The 21,429-nt window shown below is 39.5% G+C and overlaps 2 protein-coding genes and 1 long non-coding RNA gene across 3 annotated transcripts; 1 reads left to right on the top strand and 2 right to left on the bottom strand.

Annotated features, from left to right (window-relative positions):
• The first annotated feature begins 4,173 nt into the window (after positions 1-4,173).
• Positions 4,174-13,620, top strand: LOC108266558 (uncharacterized). The gene is made up of 10 exons (XM_053680745.1): positions 4,174-6,435; positions 6,544-6,837; positions 6,947-7,092; positions 7,761-7,867; positions 8,321-8,459; positions 10,563-10,788; positions 10,914-11,381; positions 12,194-12,339; positions 12,599-12,705; positions 13,142-13,620. The coding sequence occupies exons 1-10, from the start codon at positions 6,282-6,284 to the stop codon at positions 13,284-13,286; spliced, it is 1,932 nt and encodes a 643-aa protein (XP_053536720.1). The 5' UTR covers positions 4,174-6,281; the 3' UTR covers positions 13,287-13,620.
• On the bottom strand, positions 8,638-10,513 carry LOC124628276 (uncharacterized). The gene is made up of 3 exons (XR_006982721.2): positions 10,081-10,513; positions 9,771-9,928; positions 8,638-9,452 (listed from the first exon to the last, which is right to left on the bottom strand). It is a non-coding gene; the product is annotated as an uncharacterized LOC124628276 (long non-coding RNA).
• Positions 13,621-16,590: 2,970 nt separating the features above from the next.
• Positions 16,591-20,171, bottom strand: ugt (UDP-glucuronosyltransferase). The gene is given in 5 exon segments (NM_001200233.1): positions 16,591-16,870; positions 17,295-17,514; positions 17,800-17,887; positions 18,109-18,240; positions 19,323-20,171. Coding segments are annotated over 5 exon segments (1,569 nt in total).
• Between the last annotated feature and the right edge of the window lie 1,258 nt (positions 20,172-21,429).

The following is a 21,429-nucleotide window of genomic DNA, read 5'->3' as shown; positions in this document are numbered from 1 at the left end:
TAACAAAGGAGTGGCTACAGGACAACTCTGTGAATGTCCTTGAGTGTCCTTGACACTTTAACCCAATTGAACATCTCTGGAGAGATCTGAAAATGGCTGTGCGCCGACGCTCCCCATCCAACCTGATGGAGCTTGAGAGGTCCTGCAAAGAAGAATGGGAGAAACTGCCCAAAAATAGGTGTGCCAAGCTTGTAGCATCATTCTCAAAAAGATTTGAGGCTGTAATTGGTGCCAAAGGTGCTTCAACAAAGTATTGAGCAAAGGCTGTGAATACTTATGTACATGTGCTTTTTTTTGTTTTTTTATTTTTAATAAATTTGCAAAGATGTCAAACAAACTTCTTTCATGTTGTCATTATGGGGTATTGCTTGTAGAATTTTTAGGAAATTAATCAATTTAATCCATTTTGGAATAAGGCTGCAACATAACAAAATGTGGGAAAAGTGAAGCGCTGTGAATACTTTCCGGATGCACTGTGTATGTATATATATATATATATATATATATATATATATATATATATATATATATATATATATGTATATGTATATATATAATTTTTTTTAAAGAATACCCTGCTGAAAAAACAAAAGAGAAACCATCATAGAATTTGTAGCAGTTTGAATGGTTAAAATGGGAATTGTATTAGTTGTAATGGAAACTGTAATGGTCCCTGTGGGTCTCTACTGGTAATTTGTTGCATTCTATTGGTGGCATGTTATGTCTAGTGGATACCATTAAGGACCAGTAATGGTAATGTTTTGGTTAGCTGATGGTATGTTATGGTATTTGTAGTGGAAACCATTAGAATGTCTGTGATGGTTTCTGTTGTGTTGGGTTATTTTTTCAGCAGGATAGGTTTCTAACCGTTAAGTGGGTGGGTTCAACATTTGAATTTTTTTATACTCCTTGAGTCCACCCCATTTCCTGCACATGTTCGCAAAGCTCCGCCCCCATGACCTATGGTGGCCTGTAGGGTAAACTTTAGCTAGAGTTTACAAAGTTAAACTATCATAAGGATTAGCATCATCATTAGTATGGCATGACTTTCAAATAACAAGGTGTGGAAGACTTTGTATGGAAGTTTTTCTGTATAAGAGAAATATATTTCAGTCAGAAGGTCATGCTGGAAAGCTCCCATCTCCTAAAAACATGTCAGTAGGTGGGCGGCGACTGAAAAAGCTCTATCCCCCTTAGTTTTTAACCGGATCGAGGGACATACAGAAGAAATCTATCAGAAGATCTTAGAAGTCTGATAGATGAATGTGGTGTAAGAAGACCTTTGAGATAGGAAGGAGCTTGATCATTAAGAGTTTTAAAAACAAACATCAGAATCTTAAACTGAATCCTAAAACGGACCGGGAGCCAGTGGAGCGATGCTAAAATTGGGGTGACACAATAATATTTCTTTGCCCTGGTCAACAGCCTCGCATCTGCATTCTGAACCATCTGGAGACGAGCCAGAGATGACTGAGGAAGACCCGAGTATAATGAATTACAGTAAGCTAAGCGCAATGTGATAAAAGCATGAATAATCTTCTCCAAATCTCAGAAAGACAAAAATGCTTTAAGTTTAGAAATAATCCGTAGTTGATGAAAACTATTCTTAACGGCCGAATTTATTTGCTTGGTTAAGAGTCCAGGATGATACCGAGGTTCCTAACCTGGGAAGAACTTGAGGGGAAATGGTTAAAAACCTGAGTGTCAAAGCGCTGCCTCCGGCGCAGTCGATCGCTCCAGGTAAGCAAGTCTTCGTGTGAGAGTGAGAACAAGCAGCTGTCCTGTTCCACCATGCTAGACACTGCACATCTTTCCTGCTTTGCTTTTCTCAGCTTAGCTAGCTGTGTCATGTCCAGAACTCCCCTCAGATCAATGCTCAGCAATTCCCCACTGATGCTTTCTGGCATTTCCTCGATCCTCAGCTCCTGTAGCCTGGTGTTTATGCTGAAACTGTGCAGAGCGTCAGTCGCTTCTTCCACTTTAGCTTCCATTTTGCTCCTTTCCTGGGAGTGAGAAGGGCCCGTGTCTGTACGCTTGGGCTTGTTCCAAATAGTAGAGGGGTTTATGAGTGAGGATGTTCGGACCCAGATGACCTGAGATGTATGTCTGGATGTCAGCTTTGTGTGCTTTTTCCATACTATGAAGAAGTTCCTTCAACTCATGCAGCATGTCTGAGCGCCTCGGAGTTTGGCTGCCCGATACAGACATGGCTAAAGCTTCTTGATCCGCCTTGTAGGTTTATAGCTGGAGATTAAAGCCTTTTCCATGCAAGTGGTGTGTTGACCATCTGCTAGTCCTTTTTCTGGTTCTGGCCATAGGACTGCTACCAGCTGTGACTGTAGAGATGGGTCAAGCCTGAACTTGGGTTACCGCTTTTGCGGACTTTCAGATGTTCTCCTTGTGTCTGCGTGGTTTTCTTCTACCCTCCTATGCTCAGTTGCGCATAGGTGTGATTGAGTACGTGCATTGTGCTCTGTGATGGACTGGCATCCCATCCTGGGTGTGTCCCCACCTCACACCCAGTGTTCCCAGGAGGATCCACCGTGATCCTGACCAGTATAAAGTGTTTCCTGGTACTGTAAACTGTGCATCCAGCTTAACCAGCAACACCTGCTAGTTTTCGTCATTGGACACTTTTAACAAAGCAGACCCCATGCTATGATAAGCAGTGAAACCAGATTGTAAAGGTTCCAATAACTTAGCTGAATTTAAAAACAGGATCAATTGTGACTGCACAACTTTCTCTAACAGCTTTGACAGAAACGATAGCTTAGAGACAGGCGATAATTATTAAAGCAACCTTCATCCAAACTCTGTTTCTTAAGCAGAGGTTGAACAATAGTATGCTTAAAACAATTTGGGACCACCCCTGCATCCAAAGATGAATTTATCAACACCTGGATACTGGGGCCAATTTCAGAAAAAGTTGCTTTTATAATCTCAGAAGGAACATCATCAAGTGAAGTGGACTGTACTGTGTGTATTATAGTACAGTGTGTGTGTGTGTGTTTTGTTTATGTTGGAGATGAGTGAAAGTGAGAACACACACACTAACAGTAACATTATTACACAGGAGTTTATAGCGTTAGAGGATTTTAACGCTACAGGAGCAGAACAGGTCAGGCTTCCTCTTTCATTAACAACATTATTCATCATTATTATACAGCTTTTCATTTACACTCACACACTCACTTCACTGTAAGACACACACACATTCCACTTGAACACACACTGCATTGTAATACACACAAACACACTCAATCACTTGAACACAGACTCCACTGTAACACACACACTTCCCACCTGGAAAACCCAGGAATCAGGAAGTCTTCTTCTGCCACCGTCTTATAGAAGAGTGTGTGTGTTTACTGACACCCAGAGGCAGAGATCAGTATTACAGCCTCCAGTTTCAAGATTACAAGAAGATTTAAAGTTTAAGATAGTATCTAAGATATGTCAATGTGTTTATTTATCTAAAAAATAAATGTAGAACTACTAATAAGTATAAATAAGAGATTACTGTATGTAAGTGTAGCTAACCTCTGTGGGCGTGGACAGCAGGGAAAAGTTGAAGAAACTGTTTAACATTTTGATGGTAGAAATTAATTCCATACTTAAATATCTCAATCTTATCATTAAAAACAGAACAAAAAACAAAAAACAGACTATTGAAATATTATTACCATTTTGTTGGTAACCCTTGAATTGTGGTAGATTTTTGCTGTTGTTGTTACTTATTATTACTGATATATTGTTGTTGTTGTCATTATTGATATTTTTTTCTAATCTTTGAAGACATTTACAAGCTTATTTGTCACTGTTTAATTAATCCTTCTTTCTGTACGTGCAGCAATGAAATGGTTGCAATAAAATAAAATACGATCAAATTTATGGCAAATAATCAAATAAAACCGTTAAAAAGGTTTTGTTAGAAAAAGAAAATACTCACACTGGACCACTAGGTGGCGGTAATGCACTGATCTGTTGTTTACAAACCGCAAGCAAACTAAAAGAAAAAAAGGGAAGAAGGATTGTTTCCCGCTGTAGTTTTTTCTTTCTTTCTTTCTTTCTTTCTTTCTTTTAAACACACACACACACACACACACACACACACACACACACACACACACACACACACACACACACACAGAGAGAGGGGGGGGGGGGGGGTCTGGACAATATCAGTCTGCCCCTCCACACTACAGAAATGTGTTATATTTAATGAAACTATTACAGAAGTGTTGGGGAGATTGGGGTTAGTTGTAACACCATGAATTACAGTGGTTAGGTGACACACACTCTGCACATGCTCAGTAGTGTGCTCTAGCCCAAGGGCTCCCAAACTTTTTGAGCAAATGACCCCAAATGGACATTATGAATTTTCTTCAACCGAATGCCTTTACCACACTACTACTACTAAAAAAAATAAAATAAAAAAAAATTCAACTTTATGAATTATTCTCAATTACAATTTCAATTATTTGTTCTTACATAATGCAACTGAAATATTATGCAATTTATTTAGAAATTTACATCACACCAAACAGTGCAAACGATAATTATTTTAAAGAAAGGATATTTAAAGAAAGGATTTTTTTTTTAAACATTGTTCGCACTTTATGCTATAGATGGCGCTGTTACTATTTTTGCACAGCAACCGAAAAGACAAGTTTGGGCATTCTTCTCAAATCCGAGTTCCCCAAATCAACATGGCTGATATAAACAGCATCAGAAATAAACACTGTAAAAGAACTATGTACAGTACTAAGTACAGTCTCCTCTGAAACTACTGGAAGAGAAGAGAAGTTAGAACGCCCTGCATACTGATTTTCCTCACAGCTACCAGGCTCACAACAATGTGATCTATTCTCAGTATTTATGTCCAGAAGAAAAGTAAAAAAAAAAAAAAAAAACAGGATATATATGTGTAATCAAACACAATTCTCATCTTTACTCTTACACACGTTTATGCATTTTATAAATGTGCAGAGATTTTTGTATGATTTAATTCTTTTAATCTTCAGCACGGCTTGTGCTTTTTAAATACCTGATTAATATTTTAAGACTAGCCGAACATATATCACATCACACATTCTCTGATTTAAAGCTAATATAAATAAATAAATAAATAAATAAATAAATAAAAGAAAAGAGCAGCAGGTTTAACATGTCCTCTTTTTGATTTTGTAAAAACCGAAAATGCTACATTTTGTACAGGTTGTAAAAGATTAATTAGATCTGAGATTAGATTAGATGAATTAGCTCTTTAGCACACTAAACTGTGTCCAGATGTGAGACAAGTTTGAGAGAGGAAACTAATCGTCACTCCTTTGACAACCACAATATTATAATACATATATATACATATCACACATTCTGAATTGACGTGATGATGCACGGCCACACTACTTTGCATAAATAAGCACCCATGTATAATCATAAATGGTCAAAATCGGAGCACTCGGCTCCTGAACACTGCTTATTGCGGATTGCATGAAGCGTGTGAAAAGGTCCAAGAAGATGATTGTCATCGACAGTGAAGTAAAGTTACTGTTGCATGAAGTTGAGCAAAACAAAAATGCTTTATTTGACACTTGCTTTGTCTAATAATTTTTTTTTTTTAGAAAAGATGAAGAAGAATTTATAAGTGCATGTTTGAATTCTATAGTCCCAATTAAATTTAGAAATTCATCATTCCAAATACGGTTTTGGAAATTCAATGTGTTATGAGTTTTTACTCACACACAGCTGTATGCTTTAACAGTACTGAGTGTGCTGAAAAGATCTTCAGTACGAGCATTAGGGCCTTTTATGATTTCATGACCCTGATCACACCCTGGATATTTTTCACCACAGATACAAGTATAAGAATACAAGTATTGGGTTTCAGTAATACTCAAGTAAAGTATACGGACATAAAATGATACTTTTTAGGTGTATGATGACTTTTAGGTCTATGATGTAGACTATAAAGCACTTCTATAAGCTGCTCTGGGTGGAAAGTGTCTGCATAATGATATAAATGTAAAGGTTTTGAGTGTTGAATTCTGACACAGAGAATTTATGCAGTCCATTGGCCATGTCTATTGAGAGTCTAAAGAGAGTAATTGTAGACATGGGCCTCAAAAAGTGTTTGATGATGTTTGATGTGGTCTCACCACATCTTCCTGCCCAGTTTACACACAGAGTTCTTCAGCGCTGGGGGCTACGGTGGAGACTGTAGAGATCTAGACTTAAAACAGATTGAAGTCTCATTGTAGTTCCAGTGTCTTTATAGGGAGATGATGAAATCAGTTTATGAAAACTCGAGATTTGCAGCACACAGCAGTTCAGCTGATCTAAACGACAGCACGGACTCGTATGAAGATATCTACGCAAATGAAGATGTAATAGAAATGCAAGTGACCAGAAGCAATAAAGAGGCTATGACTTCAGGTACGTACACACACATTTATACGCAGACTACTTCACCTGATAACAGCCCAAAGGATTATTACACCATGGTATGTAGATTATACATATGAATGTACTTTCTGGCTTTAGAACCAAACACCTCAGGACATAGATGCTACAGACTGGCTGTGGTGTGTCTGCTGATGCTGATTGTTCTTCTGCTGGCTGCCATCGCAATACTGTGGTTCAAGCTGACTACAAAGAAAGACCAAATACAGACCAGTAATAACAACATGACTACACACAGAGACCAGTTACAGACCAGTTGCAGCAACCTGACTGCTGAGAGAGACCAGTTAACGACCAGTTATAAAAAATCAGCTGAAGAAAGAGACCAGTTTCTGAGGAAGACAGAAGAACTCCAGAACAGGATTTCTCAACTGGGTATGTGATTGTTTGTTCACTTTGAATTATATTATTTACTCACATCAATCAATGCATGGATTCAGTGCTGTTATGAAGGTGCTTGTGTTTTAATCTTCTGTCTGGACAGAGAGAGATATTAACACACCAGGATGGAAATACTTCAGCTCCAGTATTTACTACATCTCTACTGAGAAGAAGAGCTGGAGTGAGAGCAGACACGACTGCCAGGGAAGAGGAGCAGACCTGGTGATCATAAACAGCAGAGAGGAACAGGTCAGAGAGAACATTTTTAACTGAATCGAGAAAGATTTTCAAAAATGTTCTTGTCTGTATAGCTTTGTGTCATCAGCATAACAGTGGAAGCTAATACCATGTTTATGAATAATTGCATATAGACGTAGCATATATAGAGAAATGTGTAGTGGGCCTTGAAAAGAACCTTGTGGAACACCAAACTTGACTTTTAAAGTGAAATGAAATCTGTCAATGTATGTTGATCGATTTAGCTAATTTAGATATATATAGTGAACATCAGTAATTTGTATTTGTAAAAGGTGCCACCAAAATTTCTGGTCAAAACAGCATGTTTTTATAATCTATAATGATCATTAGAAAGTGAGCTGTTTTCTCTCCTGTGCCAGTCAATATAAATGCATTCAAACAGCGCAGTCAAGCCTCTAATGGTAGAAACTGGAGTACGTGTATATACAGGGTTTTTGGGTTTTTTTTTCGGTAACCACCAGGCACTTGAGGAAAGTGTTGTGGCTTGTCTGCTTTTCTGTAACCGTAAACTTATTTAGATTCATGAAAGGACTACATCGAAAAGTGTTGGACAACTTTAAGTTAAGGCTTTACCACTGTTACAGAGCGCTGACACTGGAGACTCCTTCTGTATGTGGTGTGTTTATTGTAATGTCTAATCAGTTGTTATTCCTCATTAGGACTTTGTTGAGGTGTGGAGAAGAGGTAAATCTGCTTGGATTGGTGCGACTGACAGAGACATGGAGGGGGTCTGGAAATGGATGGATGGTACAGCAGTGACCAATGGGTAAGAGGATGAGTAAGATTGGGTTTGGTCGATGGGTAATCTGAAGTGAACTTAGTATGAGACATACAGAAAAACAGAAGAAATAAGGATGGGGCAAATACTTTTTCACAGCACTGAATAAATATCTAACCATTCATTTAACGATGGCTCCATTTTCTCTGTGTTTGATGATCTTTCTGATTTCTATGCACACTTGGTTTGTTCAGTTCTTTCTGTTGCTGTATTTCTGACCAACAAATGAAATGTTTTACAAAACTTTCAACAAAGACATTTTCAGACATACACATTCCTTAGCCAGAGTTTAAACTCTGATTCAGACTTGACAAAAGGAATTGTATGGGCGTGAAAGCATCAGAAATTGTGTATTTATAAGTAGTATAATGAAGTATTTAACTTGACACGGATGAGTGAACGCCATCAAAAACAAACTAAAGACCAGTTCTCTTCTTTCAGGTTCTGGAGACAGGGTGAACCCAACAATGTTGGGGATGAGGACTGTGCTGTATCTGGCTATCAGTCTGAGCCTGTACCAAATTGGTTTGATGTATCCTGTGCTCTGCAGAATGTTTGGATCTGTGAGAAGAGAATTAATATCTAAAAATGTTGTACGAGTGAAAAACACCAATTGATTAGGGATTATAATTTTTTTAATTACTTTGACCCTAAATAAGTAAAGCTGTCGTGTTATTGCTTTTTTGGATACAATTTATGACTTAATGCATATTTCTATATTTCATATTTCTACTTTTATGGAGAACCTTATCTGATCTGATGGCTTCATTGCGTAATCAGATTTTTCAAATCCTATTTTTTGATTTTGCACATTTATGTGTTTAAGCCAGAGGAGGTTCAACTAAGCATTTCAGGGTTGAATACTTATGTAATCTACAAAAGTCTGCCCCACTGTGCAATTAACATTTGTGTCACAATAAAATAAAAATAAAAAATACTTTGCACCTTGAAACGTTACACATATTGTGTACATGAAAAGATAAAATCCCCAATTAAGTTATAACATTACAAAAGATCAACTCTTCAATGAATATATCCAAGACACTGTATATAATACTCAATCTAAACGTCCAAACCTGATTTCCAAATGGATTTTTCCTCTAATTAATGCGTTTAACGAGTGCAGCACTACTTTAATTAACACCAGAAATGATATTATTGATTGGGAAAAACCTTTCAGCACTTGCATGGTTCTTCAAGCTGGTCCTACTGAGCCACAGAAGGACACGCCTAATCAATCTTTACCATCATTAGACCATCCAGGCCCATTCTCATCAACAGATTCCATCATGTATATAATGTTCGGTCAGTGTCTCCCATCCCCAGGCTGAACATGGCCCACGTTGTCATCAGTTTCACACGTACTCCCTTCTTTGCATTGGTTTCCTCTGGGTTTTCCAGTTTCCTCCCACTGTCCAGAAACATGTGGATAGGTGCATTGGTTAAGATAAATTGGCCCTAGGTGTAACTGTGTGTGAACAGTGTCCTGCGATGGACCGGTGTCCCATCAGGGGTGAACTCTTCTGTGTCGTGCCTTGTGTTACTCTGGAGCTTCCCTGATCCTGACCACATCCTGGACACGTTCCACCATAGATACAAGAATACAAGTGTAAGTGTAAGCAAATAAAAATGATATTTACATATAGTAAAAATAAAAGTACATTGACTAGTATGAGAGAATGTTCTGTAAGCTGTTCTTGGAAAATGCATCTGCATAATGATATGAATGTAAATATTTTGAGGGTCAAATTCTGACATAGACAACTCATGCAATCCAGTGGCCATGTCTACTGAGACTGCAAAGAGAGTAGTTATAGATATGGGCCTCAAAAAGCGATGCATGTGTATGATGTAAGCCACTAGACACTTGACAAGTTTGATTAGGTCTCACCTCAACTTCCTGTGATGAGAACAGAGTTTGTTGGGGGTTTGTTTCTTCACAAACCACACATGGAGGTTTTCAGAGCTGGGGGCTGTGGTGGACTGTAGGGAGCTACACCTTTTGTGAAAAACAGCTTGAAGGCTCATTGTTCCAAAACTTTTGAGTGACTTTTAAGAGAAATTAAAGTTCCAATTTAGCTATAGAGCATGTAGCAGAAAGGTAGTAAAAAATAGTATAGAGCTGGGCTTCAGAAAGTGTTGCTTATTGTTTCGAAGTTGATTGTGAATGTTGCTTAGTGTGTGAGGAGATAAGATCTTACCTCTACTTCCTGTCCTAATAATAGAGAATTTTCACATAACGGCCAAAAGTTCATTAGGCTTGAGGAGTTGGAGGCTGCAGTGGAGACTGTAGAGGTCTACAAGTTAAAATACATTAAAGGCTCTCTGTAGATCCAGCGTCTTTAAGGAAGAGAACATAAACAAAAGATGAGGTCCTACACCATTAATGGTACTGTTTTTATTACTCTACTTCTCTTCTCCTCTCTTGCATGATGTTATTCATAGACGCTGTCCTGTTTGTGCTAGAATAAGGAAATTATTTTTATTATTTTTATTTTTATTTTTATTTTATAAATTATTATTATAGCAAAACATTGTATAGAGCTTGGTGCATGGTGCTTGGTGTGTGGGGAGTTTCAGTAAGATCTCACCTCTACTTCCTGTCCTGAAAACAGAGAATTATTACATAACCACTGAAAGTTCGCCAGGCTTGAGCAGTTGGAGGCTGCATTGAAGACTGTAGAGATCTCCAAGTAAAAGACATCGAAGGCTCTTTGTAGATTCAGCGTCTTTTTACGGACGGGAACGTGAACAAAACATGAGTGAATCGGTTTATGAAAACATAGTATTTTTGCCAGGCAGCAGCTCAGCTGTTCTTAAGGATGATAGGAATTCATGTGAAGATATCTACATGAATCAAGTCAGAGAAACTCAAGTGACCGGATGCAAGAAAGAAACTATGACTTCAGGTACGCTCACACACTCACATTTATACACAGATATAAACTAATCCAAACCCATTCAAAATCCCAAATCAGTATTACACCATTCTATGTAGATAATATATACAGTGTTTATTTATTTCTAACTTTAGAACCCAGCATGGTAGGATGCAGATGTTTCACACTGGCTATGTGTCTGCTGATGCTGGTTCTTCTCTTGCTGGCAGCTACTGCAATACTGTGGGTCAATTTTAACAACCTGACTATAGAGAAACACCATCTACAGACCAGTTACAATAATCTGACTACAGAGAGAGACCATCTACAGACCAGTTACAATAATCTGACTATAGAGAAACACCATCTACAGACCAGTTACAATAATCTGACTACAGAGAGAAACCATCTACAGACCAGTTACAATAATCTGATTATGAAGAGAGATCAGTTAGAGACCAGTTACACCGACCTGACTACAGAGAGAGACCAGTTAGTGACCAGTTACAAAAATCTGATTGCTGAGAATGAACGGTTAAAGACCAGTAACAAAAAAGTGGCTGAAGAGAGAGACCAGTTTCAGAAGAACAGAGAAGAACTCCAGAGGGGGCTTTCTCAGCTGAGTGAGTGACTGTACATTGTGTTAAATTCAAAAAGATGCAGCACATCTACACATTCCATACCACTTATCCTTTTCAGGGTCATGGGGAAACCTGGAGCCTATCCCAGGGAGCATCCAATCCATCACAGGGCACAATCACATACACACTCACACACCCATTCATACACTACGGACACGCCAATCAGCCTACCATGCATGTCTTTGGACATGGAAACCAGAGTACCCGGAGCACGGGGAGAACATGCAAACTCCACACACACAGAGCTGCAGTGGGAATCAAACCCCAGACCCTGGAGGTGTGAGGCGAACATGCTGACCATTAAGCCACCATGCGTGTGTGGTGGTATTTTACTTTAAAATACCCCCATGAATGGCTCTCTTATTCCTTCTCACCTTCTCGGTTACTGGCAGTTCACCTATGGCTCCGAGTGACAGGGATACCTGGTGGTTGTCTGGTGTTTATAAAACTACACTTACATACATAACTAGCATTTCACTCCTCCTAACCATCAGGGGCATTGTTTAACACTTGCATAACCTAGACCAATTGGGGTGGGGGCACAAGGTGATTAGAATTAAGAGACAGATCATTGGCTATGGTGTTTTATAGTACAATATTAAGTCATACAATCACCATGTGACTTAGTGGACTTAGTATTGCATGTGCACATGAACGTATCCCGGTGTTTATAAGTTGGCACTTAGGACGCGTGAAACAGAACTCACACGCGTGGATTAATTGATGGACTGGTTGGTGGTTATAATGCAGTGCTGTTATGAAGGTGCTTGTGTTTTAATCTTCTGTCTGGACAGAGAGAGACATTAACACACCAGGATGGAAATACTTCAGCTCCAGTATTTACTACATCTCTACTGAGAAGAAGAGCTGGGATGAGAGCAGACACGACTGCCAGGGAAGAGGAGCAGACCTGGTGATCATAAACAGCAGAGAGGAACAGGTCAGAGAGAACATTTTTAACTGAATCGAGAAAATATGTTCTTATTTGATAAACGCCGAATGTGTATTTGTTGTCCATCTGGTCCACACTATAAGATGTATATATACAATCCTATAGAATATTGTTGTCTGCTTTTTCTGTAACTATAAACGTTTCTGGATTCATGAAAGGACTGCATGGAAAATGTGCTGCTCGTAACCCCTGACCCGTGTTGGACAATGTTTATTGGAACGTCTAATGAGTTGTTACTCCTCACCAGGACTTTGTGGATGTGTGGAGAAGAGGTGAGGCGGGTTGGATTGGTCTGACTGACAGAGAAAGGGAAGGGGTCTGGAAATGGGTGGATGGTACAGAATTGACCAATGGGTAAGAGATCACCATACTAAACCCTGCTTATAATGGCCGTTATTAATGTTATCCGGTTCACATTTCCAGATGTTGGTATAAGTCTGGTAAGTTATCATCTTGATGATGACTTGCATGTGAATTACCTAGTGTTTAAAGCTGCTTTCACACGTACAGTGTTTAGTTGGAACCGAAACCCTCAGCTGCAAACAAACAAGCTGGTGGACAATGTTGTACTGCAGTGGTTGTGCCTGCTATCCAGTTTGATAGCGTTGTTAAATATGAACCTTCAGATTGCATTTCTAAATGAACGCCTGATGGAAATCAGACTCACCTTAAGTAACAGGAGTTTCCCAACTGTTGAGTATAATGAGTGTAATCAGAGATATAGTGTGACCCGGAGGACTGAAAACCCTCATAAACACACTGGATTCACTCACTGCTTCTCTTCTTTCAGGTTCTGGGGTGATGGAGAACCCAACAGCAAAGGTGATGAGGACTGTGCTTTATCTGGCTATTGGTCTAAATCTGCCCTGAACTGGGTTGATATTTCCTGTAATGACCGGTTTGTCTGGATCTGTGAGAAGAACATTTTGAGCTGAAATGTGATATATGAATGAAATTGATTTCAGATCATAAGTTTTTTTTTCTTTTTCTTAAATAATCTGATGTTTGTATTAGTGGAGAGAGAATAAAACCAGCCCGACCTTCTCCCAGGAACACATCACAGGAACTGTACCACAGAAGTAGCTGTTGTGTTGTTAGCTCTTTATGCTAATACATTTTCTTTTACATTTACATATTTCTACTTTGATGGATAAGGTTAACCTTGTAAAATCTGACTTTATTCATTTATACAGGAAAACTTAATAAACATGACGAAGCAATAAATTAGTTCTCTGTCAGAAATTACTCACAGGTGCACGAGGTAAGACATTTCATACACACACACACACACACACACACACACACACACACACACACACACACACACATATATATATATATATATATATATATATATATATATATATATTTATATATATATATATATGTATGTATATATATATTTATTTAAGAATACCCTGCTGAATAAAACCCAAGAGAGAAACAAACCCTCAAAGAATTTGAAGCAGTTTTAATGGTTATAATGGGAGTTGTATTAGTTTTAATGGAAACTGTAATCGTCCCTGTAGGTCTCTACTGGTAATTTGTTGCATTCTATTGGTGGCATGTTATGTCTAGTGGATACCATTAAGGACCAGTAATGGTAACGGTAATGTTTTGGTTAGCTGATGGTTTGTAATGGTATTTGTAGTGGAAACCATTAGAATGTCTGTGATGGTTTCTGTTGTGTTGGGTTATTTTTTCAGCAGGATAGGTTTCTAACCGTTAAGTGGGTGGGTTCAACATTTGAATTTTTTTATACTCATTGAGTCTACCCCATTTCCTGCCCATGTTTGCAAGGCTCCGCCCCCATGACCTATGGTGGCCTGTAGGGTAAAGTTTAGCTAGAGTTTACAAAGTTAAACTATCATAAGGATTAGCATCATCATTAGCATGGCATGACTTTCAAATAACAAGGTGTGGAAGACTTTGTATGTAAGTTTTTCTGTGTAAGAGAAATATATTTCAGTCAGAAGGTCATGCTGGAAAGCGTCTCCTAAAAACATGTCGGTGTAGGTGGAGTGTGTGTATGATGCCCTGCAGTGGACTGGCATCCCGTTATATTTCATATTTGTGTATATAATGATGGCCTTAAACTGTCAGGCAGTGGTGCTGGATTTAACACCGCTCCCTTAGCTCAAGCCAATATCATGCAAGAATTAGTTTTAGTTTAGTTTTTTAAATTGCCTGAGGATGTATTCACCACATGAATAAAACCACATGGAAAAAAAAAAGAAATGGTTTTATTTTTGGATCGTGTGTACTGAAAAAACAAACAAGCAAACAAAGAATTTTATCAATTGAATCAATATACATGAAAATATACATTTTTGGAAGCTTTTTGAAAATATATTCTGCTGGATCATTTCTACACCATCAAAATTTTACGCTGCTATTTAATTAATAAAACAGCATCTGGGATACTTTCATCCTGTTCCATTTTTTACCGAAAATAAAACCGATTTTATAACACATCGCGTACAGCCGATTATTTTTTAACAAATAAAGTCCTTCTCTGTCTTTCAGTTAAAGTGGACAGGAAATCAACTTACACTATTTTCATCATCAATTTTTTTTTTTAAAAGAATTTATAATAACGATTAAACCTAATACAAACAAAAATGGCCAAATCTTAAAGCCATGTGTGAAATAATAATAATAATAATAATAATAATAATAATAATAATAATAATATAGCTTATTAGAGCCAATAATCACAGTCTAGCATCACTGTTCGACTTGTCTCGTTTCCATTCTTATTGTCCATTTAGCTTTAAACTGAAGTTAGAGTTCAGCATTACTCACTACAGCTGAGTGCAAAACGACAAAAATGACAAAAAAATATATATTCTAGACGTTTCCTTCATTATCACAAAGTAAAACAAAAATGCTCAAAGTGTGTATGTTAAAATATCAATAAGTAAGGAATAACACACTCAGAGTGTGGTGCTCAGATAGAGGAAAATAACGAGTGTGACGAGTTTCCTATAACAGCACGTCCGCAGGTGTTTTCTCATCCCACGGCTGCTTTTTTTTATATTTGAGTAAACACGTCATACTTTATTTTATCCATTTCTAGTCACATGTAATGTTGTACTAGCTGTAAACAGTCGCTCCCTCACAAAGCCTCTCTTTTTTTCTCTCGAAGTTTAAAAAAACAACAAAACAAAACGCATCTTGTCACGTTACAGAGAAACCGCTGTTACAATAGAAACAACGACGCATTGTTACGAATAACGGCTTTCGGTCACGTTAAAAATCTGACGTTTGATACGGACACTGGATTTACGCTAACGATAGCTTATGTGATATAAAACTAAGCATCTTATACAGTTACATTCATCTGCTTTTCCGGTAAATTCCTACACTAAATAATTCTGGTTCATTTGATCTGCTTTGATCATCTACAGCGTGTAAGGCCGGGTGGAGGAAGCCATGTTCAAGAGGTAGAACAGCAACGTAAATTCACGGTATGACAATCGTCCGACCCAGTACATCAACTCTGTATATCCGAACAGAACAATATGATACGTGAGGGGAAAATTAGAAGCTGTGTTAAATGGAGCACCTTCAGTAGTTTATCTCTGTTTATCTCTTTAAAAAGTAAGACAAGATTATTATTATTATAAGTCTTTTTTTTTTTTTTTTTTAAAGAAATCCTGTAGCGTATTCAGAGGCGCCGATATTGCTAAAGAGACAATTTGGACTGTAGAGAGAAAAAAACAACAACCCGAGTTTGAATGTGGACAGGATTAATCCTACTGACAGCAAAAATGATCACGCGTAGCATTTAACCTTATTTTATACGATTATTACAAAATGTATATAATAAAATGTATATATTTTTTTGTTTGTTTACTATTCAACACTTTACTGTTGACACAAATACTTATATTTTAAATTGGTTTTTAAAATCAAGAAAAGTACACTGTGAAGTGAAAGCAAGTGCTACTGGAAAACTAGTACATGGTTCACGTTCTGCGTCCTTTCCCCTTCTGTGAATCCGCTTTTCACCGGGTGAATGTGAGCGAATCGTGGCTCTTTTTTTTTAGTGACATCATAACAACCGTAACTGCAATGGCTAAACCATAATTGCTGGCACCCCTGAATATTAAATTGAACGTGGTGATGAGAACACTATAACTATTTCAGGTTTTCACAGTATGACATCACGCCGATAAACCATCGGCGTTAATTAAAGACGGCACCAAATCCATTCCTGATCATTCACTGGCCGTTTCACTCCTTTTTGCTCTTCTGAGCCCTCCGGAAACACTTCCTGAAACAGAGCGCGCAGGTTTTGACGGCGATAAAAACGACGGTGGATTGAACGAGCAGGAGGAAGGTGATGACATCGAGACTGTGGTACTGAACCCAGTTGAGGTGGTGAGCGGCCGGTCTCAGGTGCTCGGCACTTCCGTGTCTCATCACAAACTCGGTCCAGAACACGGCCAAGTCCAGCGGCTCGATCGGACGGTCTTTATGGATCAAAGACAGCTGTGTTATCTTCTCTTTGTAGCTGTGAACGGGAAAAACAGCACAGTCTTCATCAGCACGAAGCACACAAATGATTGTTTGATATAAAACATTGTGTGTTGTGCTGTTCTAGGAAAACAGAGAAGCAGAGTTAGTCTTAAATGGTCTGCACTTTTATAGCGCCTTTTAACCTTAGCGGTTCTACCGTTCTACAGGGTTCAGCGTCTTGCCCAAGGACACTTCGGCATGTGGAGGCACATGAGCCGGGGATCGAACCGCCAACCTTACGATTGTTGGACAACCCACTCTACCACCCGAGCCTCTGACGCTGGAGACTCCTTCCATAAACGGTAAATAACAATCTCCTAACTTTAATAAAACTTCACCATATCAACGATTACACAGGTTTTTAATCCATTTACGTGGAGCGTCTACACCACTGTTGATTGAAATGTCTTTGTTGTTACCGCTTGTTGTTGAGGACTTTCCTGAGTGCCCCCAGCAGTTGCTCTGAGGTCAGGTCGAACATGGTCAGGCTCTCTGCGACTCCACGCAGCACCATGCGTAGAACGTTGTCTACCTGATCTCCGAACAGCGGGATCATCACCATCGGCACGCCGTTACAGATACCCTCGTAGATGCCATGGGTTCCTCCGTGCGTGATGAACACCTTAGCCTTGGGGTGTGCTTTTTAACACGGCGATGAAAGGAAAGAAAAAAGGAAATTATTATCATGCACCATTAGATTTCCTCGAATCTTTCAGATTTAAATTTTAACGCTGTTTAAAACAGGAACTGTGTGTTAATGACCTTCGGTGTGAGTTTTTGACCAAAGTATCCAAGTAGTGTTAGCTGGAAACGTACGGTATAATCGATAATCATAGACCTGTGTGATAGATAGATGTGTGTGTGTGTGAGAGAAAATGGGGACCGGGTGTCTATTTATTACGGTTAGAGGACGTGTAAACAAACCTAAGAGGTCGTTCTGCGGAAGCCACTTCATCACTTTGACATTTTCAGGAATGTCTTTGGGAATGACCCCGGTGTATCGCCACAGAACCTGAAAATCAAATCATTATCGGTGACGCCGCTTCATTACACCGCCCGCTCGCTGATTATTTTACTATAACCTCACAACATGAAGTGTTTTCTTCCTCAGAGCTTACCGTCACGTTTATGCCGTTTCTCGATAAATATCACAGGAAATGATTAGACAGAACTGTGTTTAAAGTCAGTTATCACTCGCTCTACGATAACGTATAAGATGGATTTTCTCCTCACCCTCTGAGGAATCTGCCGAAAAGCCTCGAAAAACTCCCGGGCTTTGAACTCCGGCAGCTCGGACACGAAGGAGCCCAAAGTGAACACGATGAAGCCGTGATCTCCAGAACCGTCCACGAACTCCTCCAGATCCTGCACAGGAAACAGCGATCAGCGGTGCGTCGTGCTTCCGAATCGAGCCGAGAGCGAAGATCATTCGACGCGTCGCGAAAGCAGCTCTGATGGCAAATCTCAGGTTTATAGAACATTAATCATCATTATATAAGTATATATTGTATCAGAGATGTTGGTCACTGTATCTGCTTACATGGTGGAGATGTTTAAAGAAGGGATTAAAGCATTTTTTTCATTACATCACCAGGTAGCGGTGGATAAATGAGCGGGTCGTTAAAAGGTTGCGACAGCTGATAAAAACACGAGCGTACCTGATGAACTGTGTAAAGGTCAGGAGGGAAACGCTGTGTAAATCCGACCAATCAAACACGTAGTTCGTTCCGCCTCTCTGAAGAGAACTACACCTAAATATACACAGCTCGGATAAAAACTGATCGGATCTTTACACGAGTATGCCATATAGATAGAGCTAGACTGTATATTCCTAACATTTCATAAATCACCTACGTATATAATGTACTACTTCCTGTAACGGGGATTTCAAATCATGACGGTTCATGTTTTATTTTGATTCTCCATCGAATTATTTTCCTCCTACAAGAAAATGAATTAGCTGTAATTAGCATCTGTAGTGTGTTTCTCTGTTCACAGCACACACACACACACACGCGCACACACGCACACACACGCACAGACTCTGAATCAGATTACCATGAGGATTTAACCTTCACCCTGATTTCACTGATGATGAAATTTAAACATTATCAGGAGCTCAGCATGACCCAGCAATACTGAGATTATTTCATGCCTTATATGGACATTAACCCTGACACTAACACTATTTATAACATTAAAACAACAATAAAACCACCGAGAGGTGACGTGAATAACATCAGTTCAACAGACAGTTCTCGAAGTTGATGCGTTGGAAGCAGGAAAAATTTGCAAGTGATGTCTAGACGTCTGGGTCAGAGCGTCCGAAATCCAACACTTAGTGACGTTATATTATAGAAAAACATCGTTGCTAATGTAATTCAGCCGAAATGTATGATTCACTACTACTGCTACTATACGTTAATTAATTAATTATCATGACTCACGGCAGGCAGAGGATTCTTCTTGGCACAGTTGATGCCACCAATTCTGACCGCATTGGGCATTACAGGTCTCGGGTACTCAAAGGTGAAGTCATATCTATAAAGCCAAATTGCGGCATGTCCGAGGACGTCTCTGAACGTAACATCCTTCTTGAGATATCTGCTGGTGAGCTCATCAAAGCTGGAGAAAAATATTTTGCAAAGGATGCTCTCGAATCCCGTCATGAGCACGTTCTTGACCCTCTGAGAAAACGTCATGACGTCGGTGTTGCCTGTGAAAAAGCGCGGGACGTAGGACGGAGGCGATGGGCACTGAGCGGCTTCCAGATCCAATCCGCAGGGAAGCCCACGCAAGAAATAAACGGCGGGAAGGGAGAAAGCCTCGGCGATGATGGGGCCACAAGGCAGGAAGGGATCGGTGAGCATGAGATCGAAGTGTTCCTCGCGCAGGTTCTGCATCAGAGGCTCGTTATACAGCAGCGCCTCGCATCCTTTCACCTGCATGTTCGTGAAGCTGAGGAGCCCGATGATGTTCTCCAATAAGTCAGAGATCCGCGGTGCTTTCGTAATGCCCTCCTTCAACTTATTCATGCTTTCATCCAGTTCAGCCTTGGTGTACGGAACCTTAAAGCTCCGAGCGGCGTACGCGTCAGAGCCATGGATCAACACGCTTGTCTCGGGAACCAGGACCACCATTTCATGTCCTCTCCGAGACAATTCCTCCACCAAGATCTTCATACTGAGCCAGTGGCTGCCGTCCACGGGCATCACCAGGACCTTCCCTCCTTCCACTGGTCCTAAAAAGCTGCAAAGATAAATCTGGAGACAGAGAGCTGCAAGAAGACGAGGCATTTTTAGCTTAAAAGTTTCTAATTACGTCTAGAGGAAGCAGATTTTGGAGGAAAAAAAGAAGGAGGAGGAATGTGAGAAGAACAGGCCCGGTACTCGAGCTCTTAGCATTCCTACTGAGCCTCTCGCAGGCACAACAGGAAATATGAGACTCTGGGATGAAGGAGGGGCCATGTGGGGGTGTACAAGGTTGCGTGCCTGTGTGTGTTTGTGTATGTGATTGCGTGCAAAGGATGTGTGTGAGAGTGTGTGAGTGTGTGTGTAGCCTTGAGCTTCAATCACATCAGACTGTAATCCAGTGGTCTACCACTACAAAGTCCACAAAGTGGATTAAAGATTTTCAAAGCCAGTCTGACAGCTTTTTACACAAACGGCCACAGCGATCGCTTTTCCACACTAATCTAGTACTTGTTCCTCTCCTTTTCTTCACCAGACATTTGAGCTAATGAGCACACGTCTGTCATTCCTGCTGTGTAAACAAAAAACACTCAGACTCAGAAGGTTAATAAGACTTCTTTCTCCCTCCCTCCCTCCCTCCCTCCCTCCCTGTGTGGGCAGGAACAGCATTACATCATGTTTCCTGCTGACTGTGTGGAAAGGAAAAGCGAAATAAAAGGAAACGAGGCTTTCTCATGCAAAATCCTTTTATTAATATATAGACTTTAAAGACTATAACAAGACTATAAACAATAACAAGTCTTTAAACTTGTGTTCTACTATTTTAGATATATTTTTTAACCAAGAATGCCTAGAAATTATACTGGTCTAAACTGTACTGATTCATTAAAATAAAAAAAATAAAAAAATAAAACAATACAAACAGATCAAACTAGCAGAGAAATAATACTAACACTGCCTAATTTATTCATTTCAATAGCAAAATATATGACATAATATTACTGGAGGTAATATGAGGTGATACGCAGGACACGGGCTGTAGCGTGTAAACTATTGTGTCGTGTAGAAGCGATACATTTAGCAGCAATATTGGGAGCAAATACAGGTTAGATGATAACAAGTGATTGATGTGGGTTTGTAAAGCGCAGGTGGGATGTGGTACTGAGTCACATTGGGTTAGGTGTTACGAGGCAGTGGGGAGTCGAGTAATCAGACTGCCTCGGGGTAGAAACTGGCGGTGGAACGGATGCTCCTGTATAGTATCTTCTGCCAGATCTTTCGGTACGTTCTAACTACCGCGTACCGGGAACACCTCACGAGACCCGCCGTTTTAAGAGACGCTCGGACCCAGTTGTCTAACCTG

This window comes from Ictalurus punctatus, chromosome 6, assembly GCF_001660625.3.
Source record: "Ictalurus punctatus breed USDA103 chromosome 6, Coco_2.0, whole genome shotgun sequence".
Lineage (NCBI taxonomy): Eukaryota > Metazoa > Chordata > Actinopteri > Siluriformes > Ictaluridae > Ictalurus > Ictalurus punctatus.
Note: the sequence above shows the minus strand (reverse complement) of the source record. Positions and strands in the feature narration are given on the sequence as shown.

Bases quoted from the DNA above. Each gene is read 5' to 3' on its own strand.
- LOC108266558 (XM_053680745.1), top strand. From the start codon at position 6,282: ATGATGAAATCAGTTTATGAAAACTCGAGATTTGCAGCACACAGCAGT. The intron at 6,436-6,543 runs GTACGTACACAC...TTCTGGCTTTAG, and splicing joins TAAAGAGGCTATGACTTCAG to AACCAAACACCTCAGGACAT. The intron at 12,340-12,598 runs GTCAGAGAGAAC...ACTCCTCACCAG, and splicing joins TAAACAGCAGAGAGGAACAG to GACTTTGTGGATGTGTGGAG.